Source organism: Pelodiscus sinensis, chromosome 19 (assembly GCF_052426305.1).
Source record: "Pelodiscus sinensis isolate ZL-2025 chromosome 19, ASM5242630v1, whole genome shotgun sequence".
Classification (NCBI taxonomy): domain Eukaryota; kingdom Metazoa; phylum Chordata; order Testudines; family Trionychidae; genus Pelodiscus; species Pelodiscus sinensis.
Window position 1 is genome coordinate 34,702,441 of NC_143070.1, and position 18,988 is coordinate 34,721,428.

General features: G+C 60.7%; 1 protein-coding gene across 1 annotated transcript; it reads right to left on the reverse strand.

Annotated features, from left to right (window-relative positions):
• Positions 1-723: 723 nt before the first annotated feature.
• On the reverse strand, positions 724-17,059 carry LOC112544050 (uncharacterized). The gene is made up of 8 exons (XM_089770534.1): positions 16,779-17,059; positions 16,219-16,345; positions 14,580-14,693; positions 12,494-14,164; positions 7,152-7,315; positions 6,282-6,408; positions 4,908-5,021; positions 724-4,531 (listed from the first exon to the last, which is right to left on the reverse strand). Exons 1-8 carry the CDS (start codon positions 16,800-16,802, stop codon positions 3,192-3,194), a joined length of 3,681 nt encoding a protein of 1,226 aa, XP_089626660.1. The 5' UTR covers positions 16,803-17,059; the 3' UTR covers positions 724-3,191.
• Positions 17,060-18,988: the final 1,929 nt, after the last annotated feature.

Consider the following 18,988-nt stretch of genomic DNA (forward strand, 5'->3'; position numbering starts at 1 on the left):
TACTCTTCAATCTCTCCAGAGATGGGGACTCCACAACCTCCCTGGGCAATTTATTCCAGTGTTTCACCACCCTGACAGTTGGGAACTTTTTCCTAATGTCCAACCTACACCTCTGATGGGGGTTGCATTTCAGGTGGTGGTGGCAAAGTCAATTTTTTGTTGGTGCTGGGTGGTCAAAGTCAGCATTCGCTATCTAGCAACACAAGTCACCGCGGTTTGTTACAACACAAAGATACACATGTGAGTGAGCAGAGGAGCGCTGTGACCACGTGTATTCATCCACTCGTGCGTATTACCACTGTTTTCGCCAACTTACAGAGCCGCACAAAGTAGTCCGCCACTTGATGATTTTTGTGTTATTTCGAAAAACGATTGTGTTATTCAAAAAACGTTCCCTAAAAAAAAATCGTGCTAGTGCGGAAACGCGTTAAGCCGGCATGTGTTAAATGAGGAATTACTGTATTTTGACGGAAGCGACGCAATTGACGTTGCTCGAGTGGCGCAGCTTATTTCGGCTTTATCTTTGCTGTGCCGATAGGCCCATAAACTGCAGGAAGAGAGGTGGGACGGGAAAGAGAAGGAAAACAAATACAAAAAAATACCCCCCCCCCCCAATGATACCAGACTTTTCCCCACTGCGTAGATGGAGACAGCCTCAGAGAACACGGAAGACCTCTCCCCTCCCTCCCCCCCCCCTTCCTTCAAGGCTAGGGACACGGGGAGTTTGAGAAACTAAATTCAAGTTTATTCTTTTCAAGGCAAGAAGTAAAACCAGCATCGTCCCCCCCCCCACTCCCCTTCCGATGGCCGGCCCTGTGCATCTCAGCCCTACATGTGGCTGCTCCAGCCCCACACATGGGCCCAGCAAAGGGGAAGGCGTTAAAGGTTGGGGGCAGAAGTTGCCCACGGTCCAGGAGAGACGCATTTGCCCGGCTGCCTCTTCCCAGCGATGGCGAGACACCAGCAGCCTTTCAGCGTTCGCAGACAACGTCGCCAGCACCTGCCCGGACACCAACAGTTCTACCCGTCCCGAAGGGTCGGACGCAGCACCTGCCGGCCACCTGGCGTTTCACACCTCTCCCAAACACACCCCGCGAGCCTGTTCGTCTCCACTACCCTAAAACCTCCCCGCAGAGGAGAGAAAGACTTGGTGAAAAGCCCCACCCGCCGCCAGACCCGAGTGCAAAAACCCGAGGCTGCTCCACCACGGAGCTGGGGATCTTGGGGTTGCAAAAAGTCCTTGGAGAATTTAGGGGGACAGTCCCGAATCCACAGCCGGGGGGTCCAGGCAGCGACTGGGACTGTGGTGCTGGGGGGTTGGGTCTCCCCGGTGCGAAAGGGCCCTGCACGGACCTAAAACCGGCATCGGTGAAAATGCCCCGGGGGTGTCGGCCACTCTGCAGGGCGCTAGAGGGGGAGGCCCATGGTGAACCGGTTCCTTGCTAAAGCATCAGGCTTACCGGGGCGTTTGCCGGGGGACCGTCTTCGGGCACCCACGGCTAGAGAGGGGATGCGTGCGGCTTTGCGGGGCCCTCCGGATCCCAGACCCAAAGTCGATGCCGACTGGAGGATACCCGGATCTCCTGGGCTCTCGTTCCTGAGGGCTGGCAGGCGTGCACCCGGACCCGCTGCGGACAGGGGCTGCTCTGGGCGACTGGAAGAGCCCCCGCCTGCCGTGGGCTCCGTGGGGCTGCAGCAGCCCCTGACCCACGTCAGGCAGGGCGCTGATCCGACCCCCAGTGGTTAACCGGAACCAGTAAGCCCTACGCCCGGCGGGTGAGGCTGACCAGCGAACCCGTCGCATCCCTGAGCGCGAGGCACGAAAAAACATCTCCCCCAGCGCTGCTCCAACACGTTTCGAATTCGACTCTCATGCGACCGAGTCCTTCTCTGTCTGCCCAGCCAGGCCTCTCCGGCCATGCGGCTAATATTTCCACCCGCCCCCGTCTCCGGGGCGGAAAACCCCTTTTCCCGTTCCTCCCGTCGAACCCACACCCGGAGAGGACCGTTACGCGCCTCCTTCAGCCTGTGCTCTCGTCAGCCCGGCCCCGTTCTCCGGCCGGGCCCATCCCTACAGGGCAAGCAGCAGCCGCGGCACAAAAGAAAGAGGGAACCCTCCAGCCCCCCCCACATGAAGCCCCAAACGTCCCATCTCCAGACCGGCTGGAAGAATCCAGCTGCCAGGGAAGGAGGCTGGGGGGGGGATTTGAGACTCCGCTTGGTGGCTCGTGTCAGTTCCCCCTCCAGGGACGGAGGAGCCGAGCCGGCTTCCCACACCGGTGGGCCGAGGAGGCGGCGGGAAGCGACGCCCGTAAAGGGGGAGGAGAAATGGAGAAACGCTTCGGGCCGTGGGCAGGGGCCGCGCTGTCAGGAGAGGGCCGGGGAAGTTTCGGGGGCAGGAGGGAATGGCCCAGGAATGAAAGAGACAGACGCTCGGGGGGGCTGCTAGGCGACTGCCCCATGGATTCTGGAAGGCACTGATGGGTCTGAGAACACCGAACACGCTGCCGGCAGAGTCGGGAGCTGGGCGGAGGCCCCGAGGGGGTGTCTAAACAACACCCCTCTGTCAGCAGAGAGATGTCGATTAGGCACATCGAACATGCAAATGTCCCACCCTTCATTTGCATAACGGCGGCTTTTTTCCGAAATGGGGCTTTTTTGAACCCCCCCCCCCGCCCCAGCAGTTTAGACGGGGATCTGTCAAAAATAAAACCCTTTCTCAAAAGATCTCGTGCTCCTCAAAAAATGAAGTTTACAGGATCTAAACTGCCGGGTTGTTTTTTTTTTTAAAAGCCCCGTTTCGAACAAAAAGCGGCAGCCGCCATTATGCAAATGAAGTGCGGGATATTTGCATGTTCGATCCCAGCTTCCTTTGCACTTTCGACGGGGCTAATCTACATCCCTCTGCCGACAGAGGGGTGTCATTTAGACACACCCTGAGACCCAATGCTAAAGCCACTAGGCAACGCTGCTAAAGCAGAGCAGGGAGGACATCTCAAGGCCTGGGGGAAAGCCGAGGGAGACGGGGCAGAGGTGGGGCACTGAGGGGAGGCAGCCCCCTCTCTACCCCCGTGCTCCGAACATTCGATAGCTCCAGCCCCCAACCCCCACCCTTCCATCTCCAGCGTCTGCCGGGGGTTTGCTGAGGTCAGGTGGAGCCAGAGGGTCCCTGTCCGGCTGCTGCTGGAGCCTCACCCCAGCCAGGGGCAGCTGGGAGCCAAATGCCCCTGCTGGGCGTGGGGACAAGGGGGGGTCTGTCTACCTGGCCGGCCCTCGTCGGGGCCCCGCGAGAATTTCTCTGCCGTGGGAGGAGTCTCTGATGTCCCACACGGCGTGAGCGCCCCCGGGAGAATTTCCCACGCTGCGAACGGCTGCGTGGTTCCTTCCCCGGGGGGGCTGGCCGGGGCCGGGTGCTCTGGGCGCGGCGCAGGGAGCCCCCCCGCGCCCCAGCTCTGCTCAGCGTCCCTCTTCACCGCGTGGACTCGCTCGTGCTGGGTGAGCCAGGAGCTCTTGCGGAAGCTCTTCCCGCAGTCCCGGCACCGGAAGGGGCTCTCCCCGGTGTGCAGCCGCTCGTGGATCGTGAGCTCGGATTTCTGAATGAAGCCCTTCCCGCAGGCCGCGCACCGGTGGGGCCGCTCCCCCGTGTGGGTTTTGCAGTGGACGCGGAAGGTGGACCTGGAGAGGAAGGATTTCCCGCAGGCCGGGCAGGCGTAGGGCTTCTCGCCCGTGTGGGTTTTCTGGTGCGAGTTCAGGGTGGATTTCAGGCGGAAGCTCAGCCCGCAGGCGTGGCACCGATAGGGCCTCTCCCCCGTGTGGATGCGCCCGTGGTTCCGCAGGGAGGAGCTCTCCATGAAACTTTTCCCGCACACCAGGCACGGGTAGGGCCTCTCCCCGGTGTGGATGCGCCGGTGGATGGTGAGCACCGAGTTGGCGAGGAAGCCTTTCCCGCACTCCTGGCACTTGTAGGGCCTCTCCCCGGTGTGGATGCGCCCGTGTTTGATCAGGGAGGTGCTGTCCATGAAGGATTTCCCGCACACCGGGCACGGGTACGGCCTCTCCCCGGTGTGGCTGCGCTGGTGGATGACCAGCGTGGCCGTCTGGCTGAAGCCCTTCCCGCAGGCCAGGCACTTGACCGCCCTGTCGCCGGTGTGGATCTGCCGGTGCATGAGGAGGCTGGAACTGCAGCGGAAGCTTTTCCCGCACTCCCGGCACTTGTAGGGCTTCCCTTCGGTGAGGACTGACGATGGAGCCGCGCCGTTCCCGGCCCCCTTCCCCTCTGCACCGCACAGCGCGGATCCGTCCCGGGTCTGCTGCCCCCCGGCCCCGTGTCGCTCACGTCCCGCTGCCACGCCCGGGGGAAAGCTCCCTCCGGCTCGTCCCGAGAACGGCTCCGGCGGTTCCACGCCCCCAGGGCCTTCCTGCTGCCGATCCTCCTCCTTGTTCTCACCCCCGGCCCCGTCGCCTGCTGGGGGAGACAGAACCCAGGCAGGAGTCACTGAGTGTGCCGGCAGGAGACAAGTCGGAAAGGGGACTAGAAAAAGGGAAAACAAAACCAGGTGACTGTCGGGGACCAGTGTTCCCTCTAAGCTTTTCCATCCATGTGCAGAATAATATTATTTGCACCGAGGCCGTGCGGATGTGCACCACCAATCGAACCACAAAACCTGGCGGTGGGCGCTCTGCTAACCAGCTCGGCGGCCTTTGAATCTCTCCTGAGCAGCCGCCCCAGTGCCCAGCTCCCAAGGATCGCTGGGGAGGGCAAAGGGACTTTGAGCCTGCCCCCACATCCCACCCAGGGAAGCCGAGGCCAGGGTGAGACACAGCAGAACCAAAGGCATCTTGAGGGGAGTCCCGGCTTTTTCCTTCTCTCGCCAGATGCTTCTGCCTCAGTTTCCCTCATTGCTCACCTGTGTGGGTGCCTCTCGGGCTCTCCCCCTCCTCGTTGGCCTGGAGATCCGGCACCCACGGCTCCTCCCCTCGCTCCAGCCGGGCGATCAGCTCGGGTTTGGGGACGGGGAACCCTGCGCAGGGGGTGAAACCAGGCCAAGTCAGGGCGTGGGGAGCACAGGGAAAGGATTTGGCACACGGGACCTGCCCCTCTATGGGATCGAGCTAACTCAGAGTCCTGGGGAGCAACAGACCCCAGGAGCAGGGAGTTTTCCCATTTTCCCCAGGAGATCTCAGGACAGACGGACACCGGGGGACTCGCTGACAGACGCCCAGCTCCGGTGCTAAACTCCTGCCCGTTTTCAGCCGGCCGAGCCCCCCCAAGGATGGAGCGAGGTGGGAGCCAAAACAAAAAAGGAGTCAATAGAACGGTCTTCGGTCGAGATGCGTTTTAGTAGTTAAATTAATTAAGTTACTGGGTAGCAGGTTTAAAACTAATAAAAGAAAGTTCTTCTTCAGACAGTGCACAGTCAACCTGTGGAACTCCTCGCCGGAGGAGGCTGTGAAGGCTAGGACTAGAACAGCATTTAAAGAGAAGCTGGATAAATTCATGGAGGTTAGGTCCATAAAAGGCTATTAGCCAGGGGATAAAATGGTGTCCTTGGCCTCTGTTTGTCAGAGGCTGGAGAGGGCTGGCAGGAGACAAATCACTTGATCATTGTCTTCGGTCCACCCTCTCTGGGGCACCTGGTGCTGGCCGCTGTCGGCAGACAGGATACTGGGCTAGATGGACCTTTGGTCCGACCCAGTACGGCCGTTCTTATGTTCTTATGCTCTAAATTCCGGGGCTGTCGTTGCTCGTTCCACGTGGCAATCGGGTCGATATTGCAATTTATTTCTATCCTCAGAACTGACTTACGTGGGGCCTGCGTGTCGCGTGGTCCCGCCTTCGTCTTTGTATTCATGCCCGTCAGTGGGAAAGAAGCTATTTGCATATATTTGCATATATATTCGCACGTACAGGCCACCGCACTTCAGTGGCAGCCCTCGGCATGCGCCGTGCGTATCACTGTGGGCCCGGGGGCTTCCGAAGTGGAGTAGCCCTGGACGAGAGCCCTCCCAAGGACGGAGCGAGCCCCAGGAAGGGAGCTGAGGGCGGCTCCGGGGCGATAACACAGGCGGGGCCGGGCCCTGCTCCGAGCTCCGGCAGAGCCGCGGGGACGGGGGCGGCTGAGCGTGGCCGGTGGGTTTCGCTCCCCGGTCCCGTTCGCGGGGGTCGGAGAGGAAAGTGTCTCTCCCTGGAGCTCTGGGCCCCGCCCCCCTCCTCCCCAGGGAGGAACCGAGTCGGACTCCCCCCCCTTCCGGCCCCGGATCCCGCGGGGGGGGGGCCGTACCCAGCGAGGTCACCGTCTCGTAGTTCTCCTGCATGACGGCCCGGTAGAGGGCTCTCTGCGCCGGGCCCAGCAGCGCCCCCTGCCCCGGGGTGAAATACACGGCCACCTCCTCGAAGGCCACCGGCCCCTGCAACGGCAACAGCCCCACTCAGCCCAGCCAAACATGGGGGGGCGGCGGGTGGGAGACGGGGAGTCTGGGCAGTTTCCCGGCCCTGCCGGGGGGAGGTTGCAGGGTAGGAAATGGGGGAACGTTCCTCCCCCCCCCCCCCGCCCACGGGCTGTGGGGCTGGGCAGAAAGTCAGCTCCTGCGTGAACGTGTCCCCGAAGGTTTGTCCCCCTCTCGGCCCCCCTAGTGTGTTTCCTCCCCTCACTTAACTACAGATCCCCCCCCATCCCCTTCCTCAAGCCCCCTACCTGAGCCGGCTCCATCCCAGCCATGGCCTGGTCCTGACCCTGTCCCAATGGGGCCGGGACCCCTCAGTCTGTCGGGGCAAGAGGGGCGGGGTGGGGGGGCAGGTTACAGAAGAGGCCACTGGAGTCCCTGCCCCCCCCCCCCAGGCTCCCTCCCTGCAGCCAGGCGCTCTGGGGGGAGGTGCAGGGACCCTCCCCCCTTTTCCCCTCCTGGCTCCTGCCCCCTAACCTCGGCCTGGCCCCTTGCTGGGCAGCAGCTCTGAGCCCCCCAGAGACACGGAGCGCCCCCCTTTGCCCCCTGTGCGCCCCCCATGCAGAGCTCCCCTTTCATGCAGCCCTGCCCCCCATAAGTCTCCCCCCATCGTCCCGCCCCCTTCCTGTGCCCCCTGCATCCCCCTCCCCTTTCAGCCCCCCCAGATGCACCAGCCTGCCCCCCCCATGCAGAGGGGGGTCTCTTACCCGCCCCCCAAGCGCTGGGGCCGGGGCCGGCCGGGGGGGGCGCTGCGCGGGGAGCGGCTCCCGGGGAGCAGCGGGACCCTGCGGGCGACTCCCCCTCCCGGCGGAGCTGCGGGGAGCCCGGCGCATGCGCAGTGGCCGCGGCCCGGGCCGGGAGCCAGGCTGCGCTCAGGGACAAAGGGAGCCCCGACGGGCCGCGCCGCCCGGGGCCGCTGGGTCCTAGCGCCCGCCGCGTTTGGCTGGTTTGCGCGAGTTTTGCACGTGGAGCTCACTATCGGCGTGAAACCTGCAACCAGCCCCCCCCCCTTCTCCCGCCCGAGAGAGTCAAATCCCAGCGCACCCCCCTCCTCCGGACAGGCCCACGCCCACCACCTCGCGTGGCCATCGCGGTACCAGAAAAGCACACAAGCTGACCCCGACTGGTCCTGCCCGCCCCGGGGTGAAATACACGGCCACCTCCTCGAAGGCCACCGGCCCCTGCAACGGCAACAGCCCCGCTCAGCCCTGCGCCCCGGCCCCCTCCCGGACAGCCACGGAGGGGGGGCAGAAACTCTGGGATGTCACCCCCGCCCCCATCTCCCCGCCCAACCTGCTGAAAGCGAGGGAGGGCATGGAGAGAGAGGGAAGGAAGCGGGGATGGAGCAAGTGGGGGGCAGGACTTCAGGGAAGGGCCCGGACAGGGGCGCAGTCCTGGGAACGTCGGGCCGTGCACTAATGAGGCAGGGGCGTGCGACACGTCCCCTGCACCACAGTCGTGCGGCGGGGGAGGGGGCCCAAAGGGTTCCGAGAGGGGGAGGGGCAGGGGCAGGCTGGCAATCAAAACAGGCCCTGGAAATCGGTTGAGAATGGCCCACTTTTTCACATCCAAGAATTGTTTTTTAATTTACTCTAATTTACCATTAGCCACACTCCTGGCCTCCTGTTAACCACGCCCCTGACTCCCATTAGCCACACCTCTTGACTCCCATTAGCCACACCCCTTGACTCCCATTAGCCACACCCCTTGACTCCCATTAGCCAGGCCTCTGGAGGTAACACTGTTGGGGCAAGATGGACACATGTGACCCCTCTCTAAGGACTTTTCCCACCATCCTCCTACCAACAGGGATTAGTTTGGCCCCCACCAAACCCCCCTCATGCAACTGTCCTGCAATTGCATAACCCCAATGTGTGTGACATTAACTGGGGGGGGGCGGAGAGGCTGAGGGAAGTGTCCCCTTTAAGAGTTTCCTCCCATGAGCAGAATGAATTTTGTGTTGTGCACCAGCACTGAGGTCATGTGGCTTGTTTAGATGTGCCACCCAAGTTATTAATAAATATCTTATAAACCTCGACCCTTTCCCTCTGCTGCCATGTCTCCTCCCCCCCGCTCCATCAGCTCCCCTGGTGCCTGCTGCCCCCCAACCCCTCACCCTCCTCTGCTGTCCTGACTCCTGCTCTTCTCACTGTCCTCAGCCCTCCTGCGACCTGCCCCCCTCCCCCAGCCCTTCTCTCCCCCCTGTGCCCACTCCTCCAGTAGCCCCACTCTGATCATGTGAGCTCCCCCCTCATCCTCTCTCCTAACACCTCCCTCTACACACCTGCCCTGCCTCTGTCCTCTGGTGCTGGTCCCTCCCCTGCAGGTGTCTGCCCTTCTGCTTCACCCCAGAATCCCCTGGCACCTCCCCCTTCCCTTAGCCCTGCACCCTCCTGGTGCCTCCCCTTCCCTCACTGCCCCCGTCCCCTTTGCTCTCTTTTTCCCTGATGCCCACCCCCTCACCACCCTCTGCCCCCGTTCCCCTCCTGCCCCTCTGTGCCCTCACACATGCCTTGCTCCATCCCCGTATTCCTCATACCCACCCCTTCTTTCAAACCTTCACCCAGCACCTCCCCCTCTAGCCCCCAATGCCCTTCCCCTCTCCTAGCATCACCTTGTCCCCCTCCCACTGACACCTCCCCTCCCCCCCTTTTCCTCATTGTCTGCACTTGGCCCCCTGGGATTTGTGTCTCCCCCACCCCATCCCTTGGTGCCTTTCCCCTTTCTTCTCCTGCTCTGCCCCTCCCCTCAGGACAAAGCCCCTTCCCCTTATTTTCCCCCTTTCCCTCCCCCACCTTCTGCCTTCCAGTTTGCAGGGCTGGAGTCTGTGGTCGGGCTCCAGCAGTCCCCACAGCCCTGGCCTCAGCTCCTTCCGGGGCTCTGGACCACGTGCCGAGCCTGGAGCTGGGCCGCGTGGTGCAACTCCGTGCCGGGCGGTTTTAAAGTCCCGGGCCGTGATGTCACGCCACCCCCAGGCGTCTCCCCTCTCAGCTGTTGCGCAGCGTTTGAGCGCCCCGCACAGGCGCTCCCTTGGCCCCACCGTGCCCCGAGGGAGGGACAGTGCGCGGCGCCGGGGAATTTAAAGTGTGGGGCTGCTGCGCCCTGTCACAATCCCCCTCCTCCTCTGGCAGCTGGCAATTCCCAGTATCCTGCTGGGCCAGTCCGCCCTGGTCCAGGGGTCCCCGAATTGGGGAGCGCATGCCCTGGGGCAAAGCAGGGAGGCAAATCTGGGAGTGAGGCATGATGGGACCTGGGCCAGCCTGGGGGAAGGGGGAAACCATCCAGCCATGCTCTGCTCCCACCTCTGCTTGGGTTCTGCCATCAGCTGGGCTCCCAGCTCCGTGGTAGATAAATCCCTGTAATATGATATTTTGTGTGAAGATCTTGTCCTTTTAGATATATCTCTGTTAAGTGTTCTTATAGAATCTCTGGAACATTTCTCCTAGAACTTTGTATTAAGGTACATAGATCTGGTAAGAAAAAATGTCTTTTGAGCTCTCCCCTTTCCTCGATTGCCCTGTTGAAATGAATGAGGTGTGAGGGAAGACTGAAAGGGGAGCCCCTCCAGCAGCAGTTGCAAGGGTGGAGAAGGTCTGGGAGCCAGACCCAAGACAATACCTGCAAAGTGAGCTCATTAAGAAGACTGGACAGACAGATGCCTTGGGAGTCCAGCAGCAAGTGCTGCCCTTGGAAGAACTCTCTCTGGAGCAGCATTAGGAAAGGCGAGGTGATGACTAATTGGCTGCATGAGAGGGATAAATAGGAGGCATCCTGCAGAGGGACCCCGGGTTTTCGTCTTGTCAACATGGGAGCATCGATCTGGATCAGCAGAAGCCCGGCTCCCCCCCTCCCCCATCTAACTCTCCTGGCCAGTGCAGTTAGGGGGAGCAACTTTTGGTAACAACAAGACGGAGTGTGTTTGTGTGTGTGTGTGAGAGTGCGTGAGTGTGAGGTGTCATATGCATTTGATAAGTATTGATTGATCTATGGATGGTCAATACATGTGGCGTGTTGCCTTATCCCCCTGAAAAAGATCCCGAGTGCTTCTTTTAAGCACAACAACTAGTCCCCACGGCCGGTGGCGAGAGCCGGGATCGTTCGGCCCCGCCCAAGCAGGGCCCGGGAATTCCCCGGCAGCTGGAGTTCCAAGTGCCAACAAGTTCTAAAACCCAGCCAAGCCCCCGTCCTGTTTCCCTGTTACATCCGGGGTGGAGGGGGAAGTTCCCTTTTGTACTTTTTTCAATTAGAAGAGTGGTCCCAAACTTTTCGGCATCAGCCCCCCCCCTTTTGATTTTTGAAAAACCCTCACGCCCCCTCTTCCCCCCCAAAATAGCAGCAAAACTTGTTGAGCCCAAAAAAAAAAAAAAAAAAAAAGAAAAGAAAACTTAATGGGACCGGGACGCCTCGTGCCCCCCCTGGAATTTCTTCATCCCCCCCCAGTTTGGGAACCCATGAATTAGAAAATAAAAACCAGCAGCCCAACTGCAATTAAAGAGAACGTTTGTTTACGATTCTTGTGGCAGAATCACACACACACTGACCAGAGATTTTGCTGCCCTTTACAAAAGGTTGGTACGACTAACCCGACGCTGACGCAACAGCCCTGCTGTTAAAGAATGCGGCACCGTCTCTGCGTTTCAACGGGGCCACGCTGACTTTTGCCATGGCACAGTTACAAGGACACGCCGCCACCGCGGGCAACTACAGAACAGATCTCTCCGAAAACGGAACCGCGGCTGCGGTTTATCGGGACACGCGCTGCGGTGTTAGAGCTTCCGTATCGCCACAGGCATATTGACATTGTTCATATGCACGTTATGGGAAACAAAAACAAAAAAAACAACAACAACAACTGTTGTTGGCAACCCAGTGCCACAAAACACAGTTTGGTCACATGACACAACACACAGCCCGGTCAAAACACAGACGAGTAATTGTAACAAATCGTACAGGGCGCTGGAAGCAGATCCAGGAAGCCGAAGAGTCGAAACCTCCCACGGTTCTGGGTTTACACGGGGATTGGCCTGTAAAAGAGGCCTGGTGGATGCATCCAGAGCCGGACGCGTTGCCTCGCCTCTTTAATCCCTGGATTCATCGCCACAAGCGAGTTGGTCACGCACCTGAGTCTCTTTCGGATTCAAATTAAAACCAAGCTGCTGAGAAGGGCAGCATCAGGCGTTCAGTGCAGGGCTGGGAACTCCTCAGTCCCCACGCTGGCGTGGAGGAATAAACACAAAAGCTATTTGGAGTCGCGACGACGGCGCCTCCTCAGACTTCTCCGGGCCCCACGACCTGCCAGAAGACGTGTCCACAAATTGACTGGGAAGCTGGTCGCCTGTTTTCCCGGCACGCACCAGCCTATCCGCTCTGCTTTGTATTTTCCTTCCGTTCTTTTCCTTTTCAGGACAGCTCGTTACAGGATGAACTATTTACAATGGCCACTTTGTTTGTTTAGGCGACAAAACGGCGAGAAAGACGTTGAATTTTTAGATTGTAACTATTTAAAAGGTTTCGCTTTAAACTTTACTATTGTTTGAATAACGCTTTGCCCACTGCGTCTTTTCTCCCAAACACTCCACTGCATTTCCCTGAGGGGGTGTAATTTATTTCTCCAGTTAGCTTACCACAATGCATTAGCTGCTAGTCAGAAACTCCGTGCCTATAAATTCACATAGGCTTATAAATTAAAAGCGCAGCATCCGCCAGCCTGATGGGCATGGAATTCGGATTAGAGTCTTTACTGCGAAGGGGCTAAGTCTTTGGTATCTGCAGGGAAGTCGAGTGTCTTCCGTTGGGCCGTGTGTTTAACCATTTTGAGGCAGTTTCATTTCCTGGATTGTTAAGACCCGGCTTTCAGTGGGCGAGCGGCACTTAGGTAGATCTGATTTCTTCTTTTACCCCCAAAAGCCTCCGCTGTTTGTGAGACTTGCATGTACAGACAGCTGTATTTGGCACAGTTCTCTCTACTGCCCCGACTGCATCATTAAGCATCTTGCACATCACAGCAGACAGAAGTCCCTACGATCACCGCCTTCCCCAGGCTGCTCCTAGGGTCTCGCCCGCTTGTGGATTCTCTCACGTTTGGTGCGTGCCGAGCTCTCCCTGAAGCGTTTCCCGCCGTCTCGTGCGTGGATTCTTCCATGTTTAGTAAGGTCTGAGCGATAAATGAAAGATTTCCCGCACTCCAGGCATTTATGCGCTTTCTCTCCTGTGTGGCTCTTCAGATGTCTAATAAAGGACGATTTAGAAGCGTAGATTTTCCCACATTCCGGGCATCCATGCGGACTTTCCCCCGTGTGGATTTCCCCGTGTCTAATAAGGGACGACTTTCTTATAAAACTTTTCCCACACTCGAGGCACCTAAAGGGCGTCTCTCCTGTGTGCACTGTCTGGTGTGTACTAAGTTGTGAATTCCAGCGGAAGCACTTCCCACAGGTCAAGCATTTCTCAGGTTTTTCTCCGGTGTGGGTTTTCTGGTGTGCACTGAGGATGCATTTCACACGGAAGCTTTTCCCACACTCCAGGCATGTATACGGTCTTTTTCCGGTGTGAATACTTCTGTGCCTCGTAAGGGATGAGCTTGCAGTAAAACCTTTCCCACATGTTTGGCATGTATAGGGTCTCTCTCCTGTGTGGATTCGCCCATGTTTAATAAGGGATGAATGGTCTATAAAACCTTTCCCGCACTCGTGGCATGTATAGGGTCTTTCACCAGTGTGGATTCTCCTGTGCTGAGCGAGGGACGCTTTGTACAAAAACTGTTTCCCGCACTCCAGGCACGTATACAGTCTCTCTCCTGTGTGGATTCGCCCATGTATAATAAGGGATGAATGGTTTATAAAACCTTTCCCGCACTCGTGGCATGTATAGGGTCTTTCGCCAGTGTGAATTCTCCTGTGCTGAGTGAGGGACGCGTTGTACAAAAACTGTTTCCCGCACTCCAGGCATTTATACGGTCTCTCTCCTGCGTGGATCTGTTGATGTCTAATAAGATGCGGGTTTCGGACAAAGCTTTTCCCACATTCAAGGCACTGAAAGGGTCTCTCTCCCGTGTGCACTCGCTGATGGATAAGAAGTTGCGACTTCCGCAAGAAGCCCTTCCCGCACTCCAGGCATTTCTGGGGTTTCTCCCCGGTGTGGGTTTTCTGATGGGCATGAAGGAGCGATTTCACGTGGAAACTCTTCCCGCACTCCAGGCATTGATAAGGCCTTGTTCTGGCGTGAGTCTTTTCGTGGTTAGTAAGGTAGGAACTGGCAGTAAAGCCTTTCCCACACTTACAGCATGTGTAGGGTTTCTCTCCTGTGTGCAGTCTCTGGTGCACAACACGCGCTCGCTTACAACGGAAGCTTTTCCCGCAGGCTGGGCACTGGTAGGGTTTCTCGCCCGTGTGGGTCCTCCGGTGCGTAATCAACTTGGAAGGGAAACGGAAGCTTTTCCCGCACTCAAGGCACCTGTAGGGTTTAATTTCTTTCGGCTGCGCTGCGCTTTCCTCGGCATCCTTCAGCCCTCTGCCGCGTGGAACGGATCCAGCCGGTCTCTTCCTGGGACAGTTTTCCGGCTGCCTCTCTGCCCCGTGCGGCTCTCCCCAGGCCTTTCCTTCTTCCAAGGCCAGGGAAAAACTCCCTTCAGCTCTGTTTGGGCACGTCTCCGGCGGTTCCGCGCCCCCAGGGCTTTCCTGCTGCTGAGTCTCCTCCTTGAGCTTATCCCCAGCCCTGCCGCCTGCCGGGAGAGACAGAAAAAGCCAGGAGTCACAGAGCGTGCCGGGGGGGAGGAAGGGTCGGGAAGGGGAAGAGCAAGGAGGGGGAACAAAACAGCGACTGGGGGGGAGGCGGCAACGCTGAATCCTGCTTGCACATCCCACCCAAACACTCGCAGGGACGTGAAGTCAGGGAGGAAATTTGTGGCAGTGAGCAGGAACGGGGGAATCCGAGAACACTAGGACAGGAAGGGACCTCGAGAGGGCATCGAGTCCAGTCCCCTGCCCTCATGATATGTGCCTTGATGCTACGACACTGGCTGACCTGGGCGAGGTGGGGGCAGAACTGAGGGCTCTTGCTCGCAGCACCTTTCGGGAGCCCATGTTTTTTTCCTTCCCTGGCCGGATGTTTCTGCCTCAGTTTCCCTCGTTCCTCACCTGGGCAGGTGCCTCTTGGGCTGTCTCCTCCCGCGTCGGCCTGGAGATCCGGCACCCACGGCTCCTCCCCTCGCTCCAGCCGGGCGATCAGCTCGGGTTTGGGACCGGGGAGCCCTGCGCAGGGGGGAAATCGGGCAAAGTCAGGGCGCGGGGGAGAGTGTCCGTCATGAAGAGCACTCCCTGCCTTTAACCTGCTCCCACAGGGGTCGGGGCCAACTCAAACCGCTTGGGAGACGCAGAAAACACGAGGACGCGGGTGTGTCTCTCTCCGTCCGCGCCCGCAGAAGCTAGAGCCCTCCCCGACAAGAGAGCAAGGCCACAACTCAGCTGTTCCCCTCATCGATCACGAGGTTACCTCCCCCGTCCCGTAAGGGTCCCCCACGCTCCCTGACCAGCCTTGCAGCAAGCTGAGGGCTGCAACATAAGGGTCGGACCAAAGGTCTGTCCAGCCCAGTGCCCTGTCTAGCACCCGGTGCCCCGGAGGGAGTGAACCGAACAGGAAACAACCAAGCGATGTCTCTCCTGCCGTCCATCAGACACACAGAGGCTGGGGACACCACTCCTTACCCAGCCTGGCTAATAGTCATTGATGGACTTAACCTGCATAAATGTATCTAGTTCTCTTTTAAACCCTGTTCTAGTCCTAGCCTTCTCAGCCTCCTCCGGCGAGGAGTTCCACAGGTTGACTACACGCTGTGTGAAGAAGAACGTCCTTGTATTTCTTTTAAAACTGCTGCCCATTAGTTTCATTCGGTGGCCCCTAGTTCTTCTATTACGGGAACAAGTCAATCACTTTTCCTTAGTCACTTTCTCCACACCACTCATGATTTCTTTGCCTCTGTCTTCACAGAGGCGCTTAGCTCCCAGAGAAATGCACTAGGCAGCGCAGCATGGGGAGGAGGTGACCAGCCCTCGGTGGGGAAAGAACAGGTTCAGAACTATTTAGAAAAGCTAAACGTACACAAATCGATAGGCCCGGATTTAATGCATCTGAGGGGGCGGAGGGAGCTGGCAAATGTCATTGCGGAGCCTTTGGCTATTCTCTGTGAAAAGTCGTGGAGATCGGGAGAAATCGTGGATGACTGAAAAAGGCAAATGTAGTGCCCAGCTTCAAAAAAGGGGAGAAGGACGATCCAGGGAACTATAGGCCGGTCAGTCTGACCTCGGTTCCTGGAAGGGATCCTTAAGGAATCCATTTTGAGGCACTTGGAAGAGGGGAAAGTGATCAGGAATAGTCAGCATGGATTCACAAAGGGCAAGTCATGCCTGACCAATCTGATTAGCTTCTCTGACGAGGTAACTGGCTCGGTGGACGTGGGAAAGTCGGTGGATGTGATAGACCTTGACTTTGGCAAGGCTTTTGATACGGTCTCCCACAATATTCTTGCCAGCGAGCGAAGGGAGTCTGGGTGGGATACACGGATCGTGAGGTGGATAGAAAGCTGGCTAGACTGTCAGGCCCCATAAGGAGCAATCAAGGGGTCTCTGACCCCCCCCCCCCGTCCCGTTCGCGGGGGTCGGAGAGGAAAGTGTCTCTCCCTGGAGCTCTGGGCCCCGCCCCCCTCCGCCCCAGGGAGGAACCGAGTCGGACTCCCCCCCCTTCCGGCCCCGGATCCCGCGGGGGGGGGGGCGGCCGTACCCAGCGAGGTCACCGTCTCGTAGTTCTCCTGCATGACGGCCCGGTAGAGGGCTCTCTGCGCCGGGCCCAGCAGCGCCCCCTGCCCCGGGGTGAAATACACGGCCACCTCCTCGAAGGCCACCGGCCCCTGCAACGGCAATAGCCCCGCTCAGCCCCCACCCGGCCGGACACGGGGGGAGCAGCCCCCCCAGCTCAGAGCAGCCAGGAGGATGTGGGGGGGAGGGAGCAGCTCCTTGTGCCCCCCCCCCTGCCCCAGGCTGCCCCGGGAAGCGGAGCTCTGAGCCGGGGGGCAGGGACCCCGACAGCGTCCCTGGGCCGTTCCCAGCAGCCTCTGCCCCGCCTGGGGGGCCGGCTCCGGCCCGGGGAGTCTGGGCAGCTTCCCAGCCCTGCCCGGGGGGAGTTTGCAGGGTCAGAAATGGGGGAACGTCCCCTCCCCTACCCCTGGCCCATGGGGCTGGGCAGAAAGTCAGCCCCTGTGTGAACGTGTCCCCGCAGGTTTGTACCCCCTGCCCCCCACTGAACTACAGACCCCCCAGCCCCCTCCCCGGTCACCCCCTTACCTGAGCCGGCTCCATCCCAGCCATGGCCCGACGGGGAGACACTCGGGGCCGGGACCCCTCAGCCTGTCGGGGCGAGAGGGGGCCGGTCACAGAAGGGGCCACTGGGGTCCCTGCCCCCCAGCTCGCTCCCTGCAGCCAGACGCCCCAACACCCCCACAGCCCCTCCCCCCCAGGGGCACGCGGAAAGGCTGGGAAGGAGCGGGGGGGGGGGCAGGGGCTGGACCCAGCAGCTGGGGGGCGGTGAGATCTGGGCGGGGGGGGGCGGGTATTGGCCTTGTCACTGCAAAGCCCAGGGCCCCCCCCCCGCCGCCGCCTCTGCCCGGCCGGTCCGACCAGTTTCCAGGGCGGGGGGGGGGGGGAGAAAATTCCCGGCTGGCTGCGGGGTGGGGCAGCCCCTCCCCCTCTCTATGGGGCGGGGGGGCTGCCTTGTGTCTGCCCCCAGCCAGGCTGCTCTGGCGCCCCCCCCGCTCATCTCCCCTCCCTCCAGCCCCATAACCCTCCCCCTGCGCCCTGGGGGTGTCTCTTACCTGCCCCCCAAGCGCTGGGGCCGGGGCCGGCCGGGGGGGGGCGCTGCGCGGGGAGCGGCTCCCGGGGAGCAGCGGGACCCTGCGGGCGACTCCCCCTCCCGACGGCAGCCCCGGCTCCCGGCCCGCCCCGCCCGCGGCCGCCGCTGGGTCCTAGCGCCGCCCCGCTCGGCCTGTTCCCAGCCGAGAGCCCGTCCCCCTCCCCCCCGCACACAGCCCCGCGGCCGGGCCCTCGGGGGCCCCCCACGCTGGACAGCTCCGGGGGCCACGGCCCTGTCCGGGGCTCCACAAAACCCGACCCTCCCCAGGGCCGGTCGGCGGACCCTTCCCTGGCTTGCGGGAGTCCCCTCCCCCCCATGGGGGTGTACACCCCCTGATTTTCCCCAACCCCCCCCGAATTTCCCCCAAACTGCTCCTGAATTTCCCTACCCCCCGAATTTCCCCAACACCCCCCCCCGAATTTCCCCAACACCCCCCCAGCTTTGTGAACCATGGTGCCATACAGGCCACCTTCACCCTCGGGTCTCCCCCCTCATCGGCCCTGACACCCCCCCTGTAAATTCGAAACCCCCCATTTCAATTCCTGGGGAGGCTGCTGCCGGGGGGGGGGGGAGCCCAGCCCCCTGTCACCTCCCCGTCAGGCCTAGGGCTGGAGGCGGAGCGGGGGTCTCTCTCTGGCTGGGTCACCCTGCCTCCAAGGGGTAGGGGCAATTCCTGGGGCGTTCGGACAGAGGGGGGTGGGTGGGAAGAGAGGTGCCTCCCTTTTCTCCCGCTTCCAGGGGCCCGTTGGGGTCCGGCCGGCGGAGGGGGCTGTCGGGGCCAGAGCTGCGCCCACAGACGTCTGGGGGGAGGAGGCCGTAGCTGGGATCACGAGCTACCGGGGACCCCACCCCACTTCTGCAGATGAGGGGGGCTAACGGCTCCAGGTTCCTATTAAACAGCAGAGAGGGGACTTGGGGAGGGAGCGAGAGGGGGGGAAAGGAGGGGAGGGGGAAGGGCAGCCCAGGAGCGTGGGGAGCCCAGAGGGATGAACCCCAAAGGGCAGCGCAGGCAGGAAACTGAGGCAGGCTGGAAGCAAACCCCCCCCCCCAGTGTGTACCACCCCAGCGCAGGACGGGTCTGGGTGCGGCTGGGAAGGAGCAGGGTGGGTCGGGAAGGCAGGTGGGGGGGGGCAGCCTGGCTCTGATGGGGGGGGCAGGTATCCTGTAAAACCTGCCTTTCCGCCCCCAGGGCCTGTGGGACGTGGGGCAGGAGCCAGCGAGGTGGGAACTAGGGGGGGATGTCAGGAGGAGGCTGCGCTGAGGGATGTGGGGCAGGAGCCATAGGTGCAGGCACTGGGGGGGGGGGGTCGGGACACCGCGCTGACGGATGCGAGGCAGAAGAGTCTGGAGCCAGAGTTGTGGGGAACTGGGGGGGAGTGGCTGCTGCACCCCCACATTTTTCAGGTGTTCCCAGCTGTTCCCGCCCCTCACCGAGGGGTCCCAGCTGCCGCCCGGGGCTCCGCTCTCAGTCCCAGGCCTGCCCCCCACCCTGCTCTGGGCCCCAGCGAAGCCAAGGGGGTCAGCAGCTGCCCATGGAGAGGGGCTGGACCCCAAAGCTGGCAGCACCTCATCATTGGGTCCAGGGGCTCTGACCCCACAGGGCAGAGGGCGCTGGGGCGACGTGGGGGGGTCGCCCAGCCAGGAG

What these genes read in the sequence shown, in the direction of transcription:
- LOC112544050 (XM_089770534.1), bottom strand. Translation starts at nt 16,802, where the DNA reads ATGGCTGGGATGGAGCCGGCTCAG. An exon ending in CCACAAGCGGGCGAGACCCT is followed by an intron (nt 7,316 to 12,493) that starts AGGAGCAGCCTG and finishes TTTGTCCCTGAG; the next exon opens with CGCAGCCTGGCTCCCGGCCC. An exon ending in CGAGACGGTGACCTCGCTGG is followed by an intron (nt 5,022 to 6,281) that starts GTACGGCCCCCC and finishes CCCCCTGCGCAG; the next exon opens with GGTTCCCCGTCCCCAAACCC.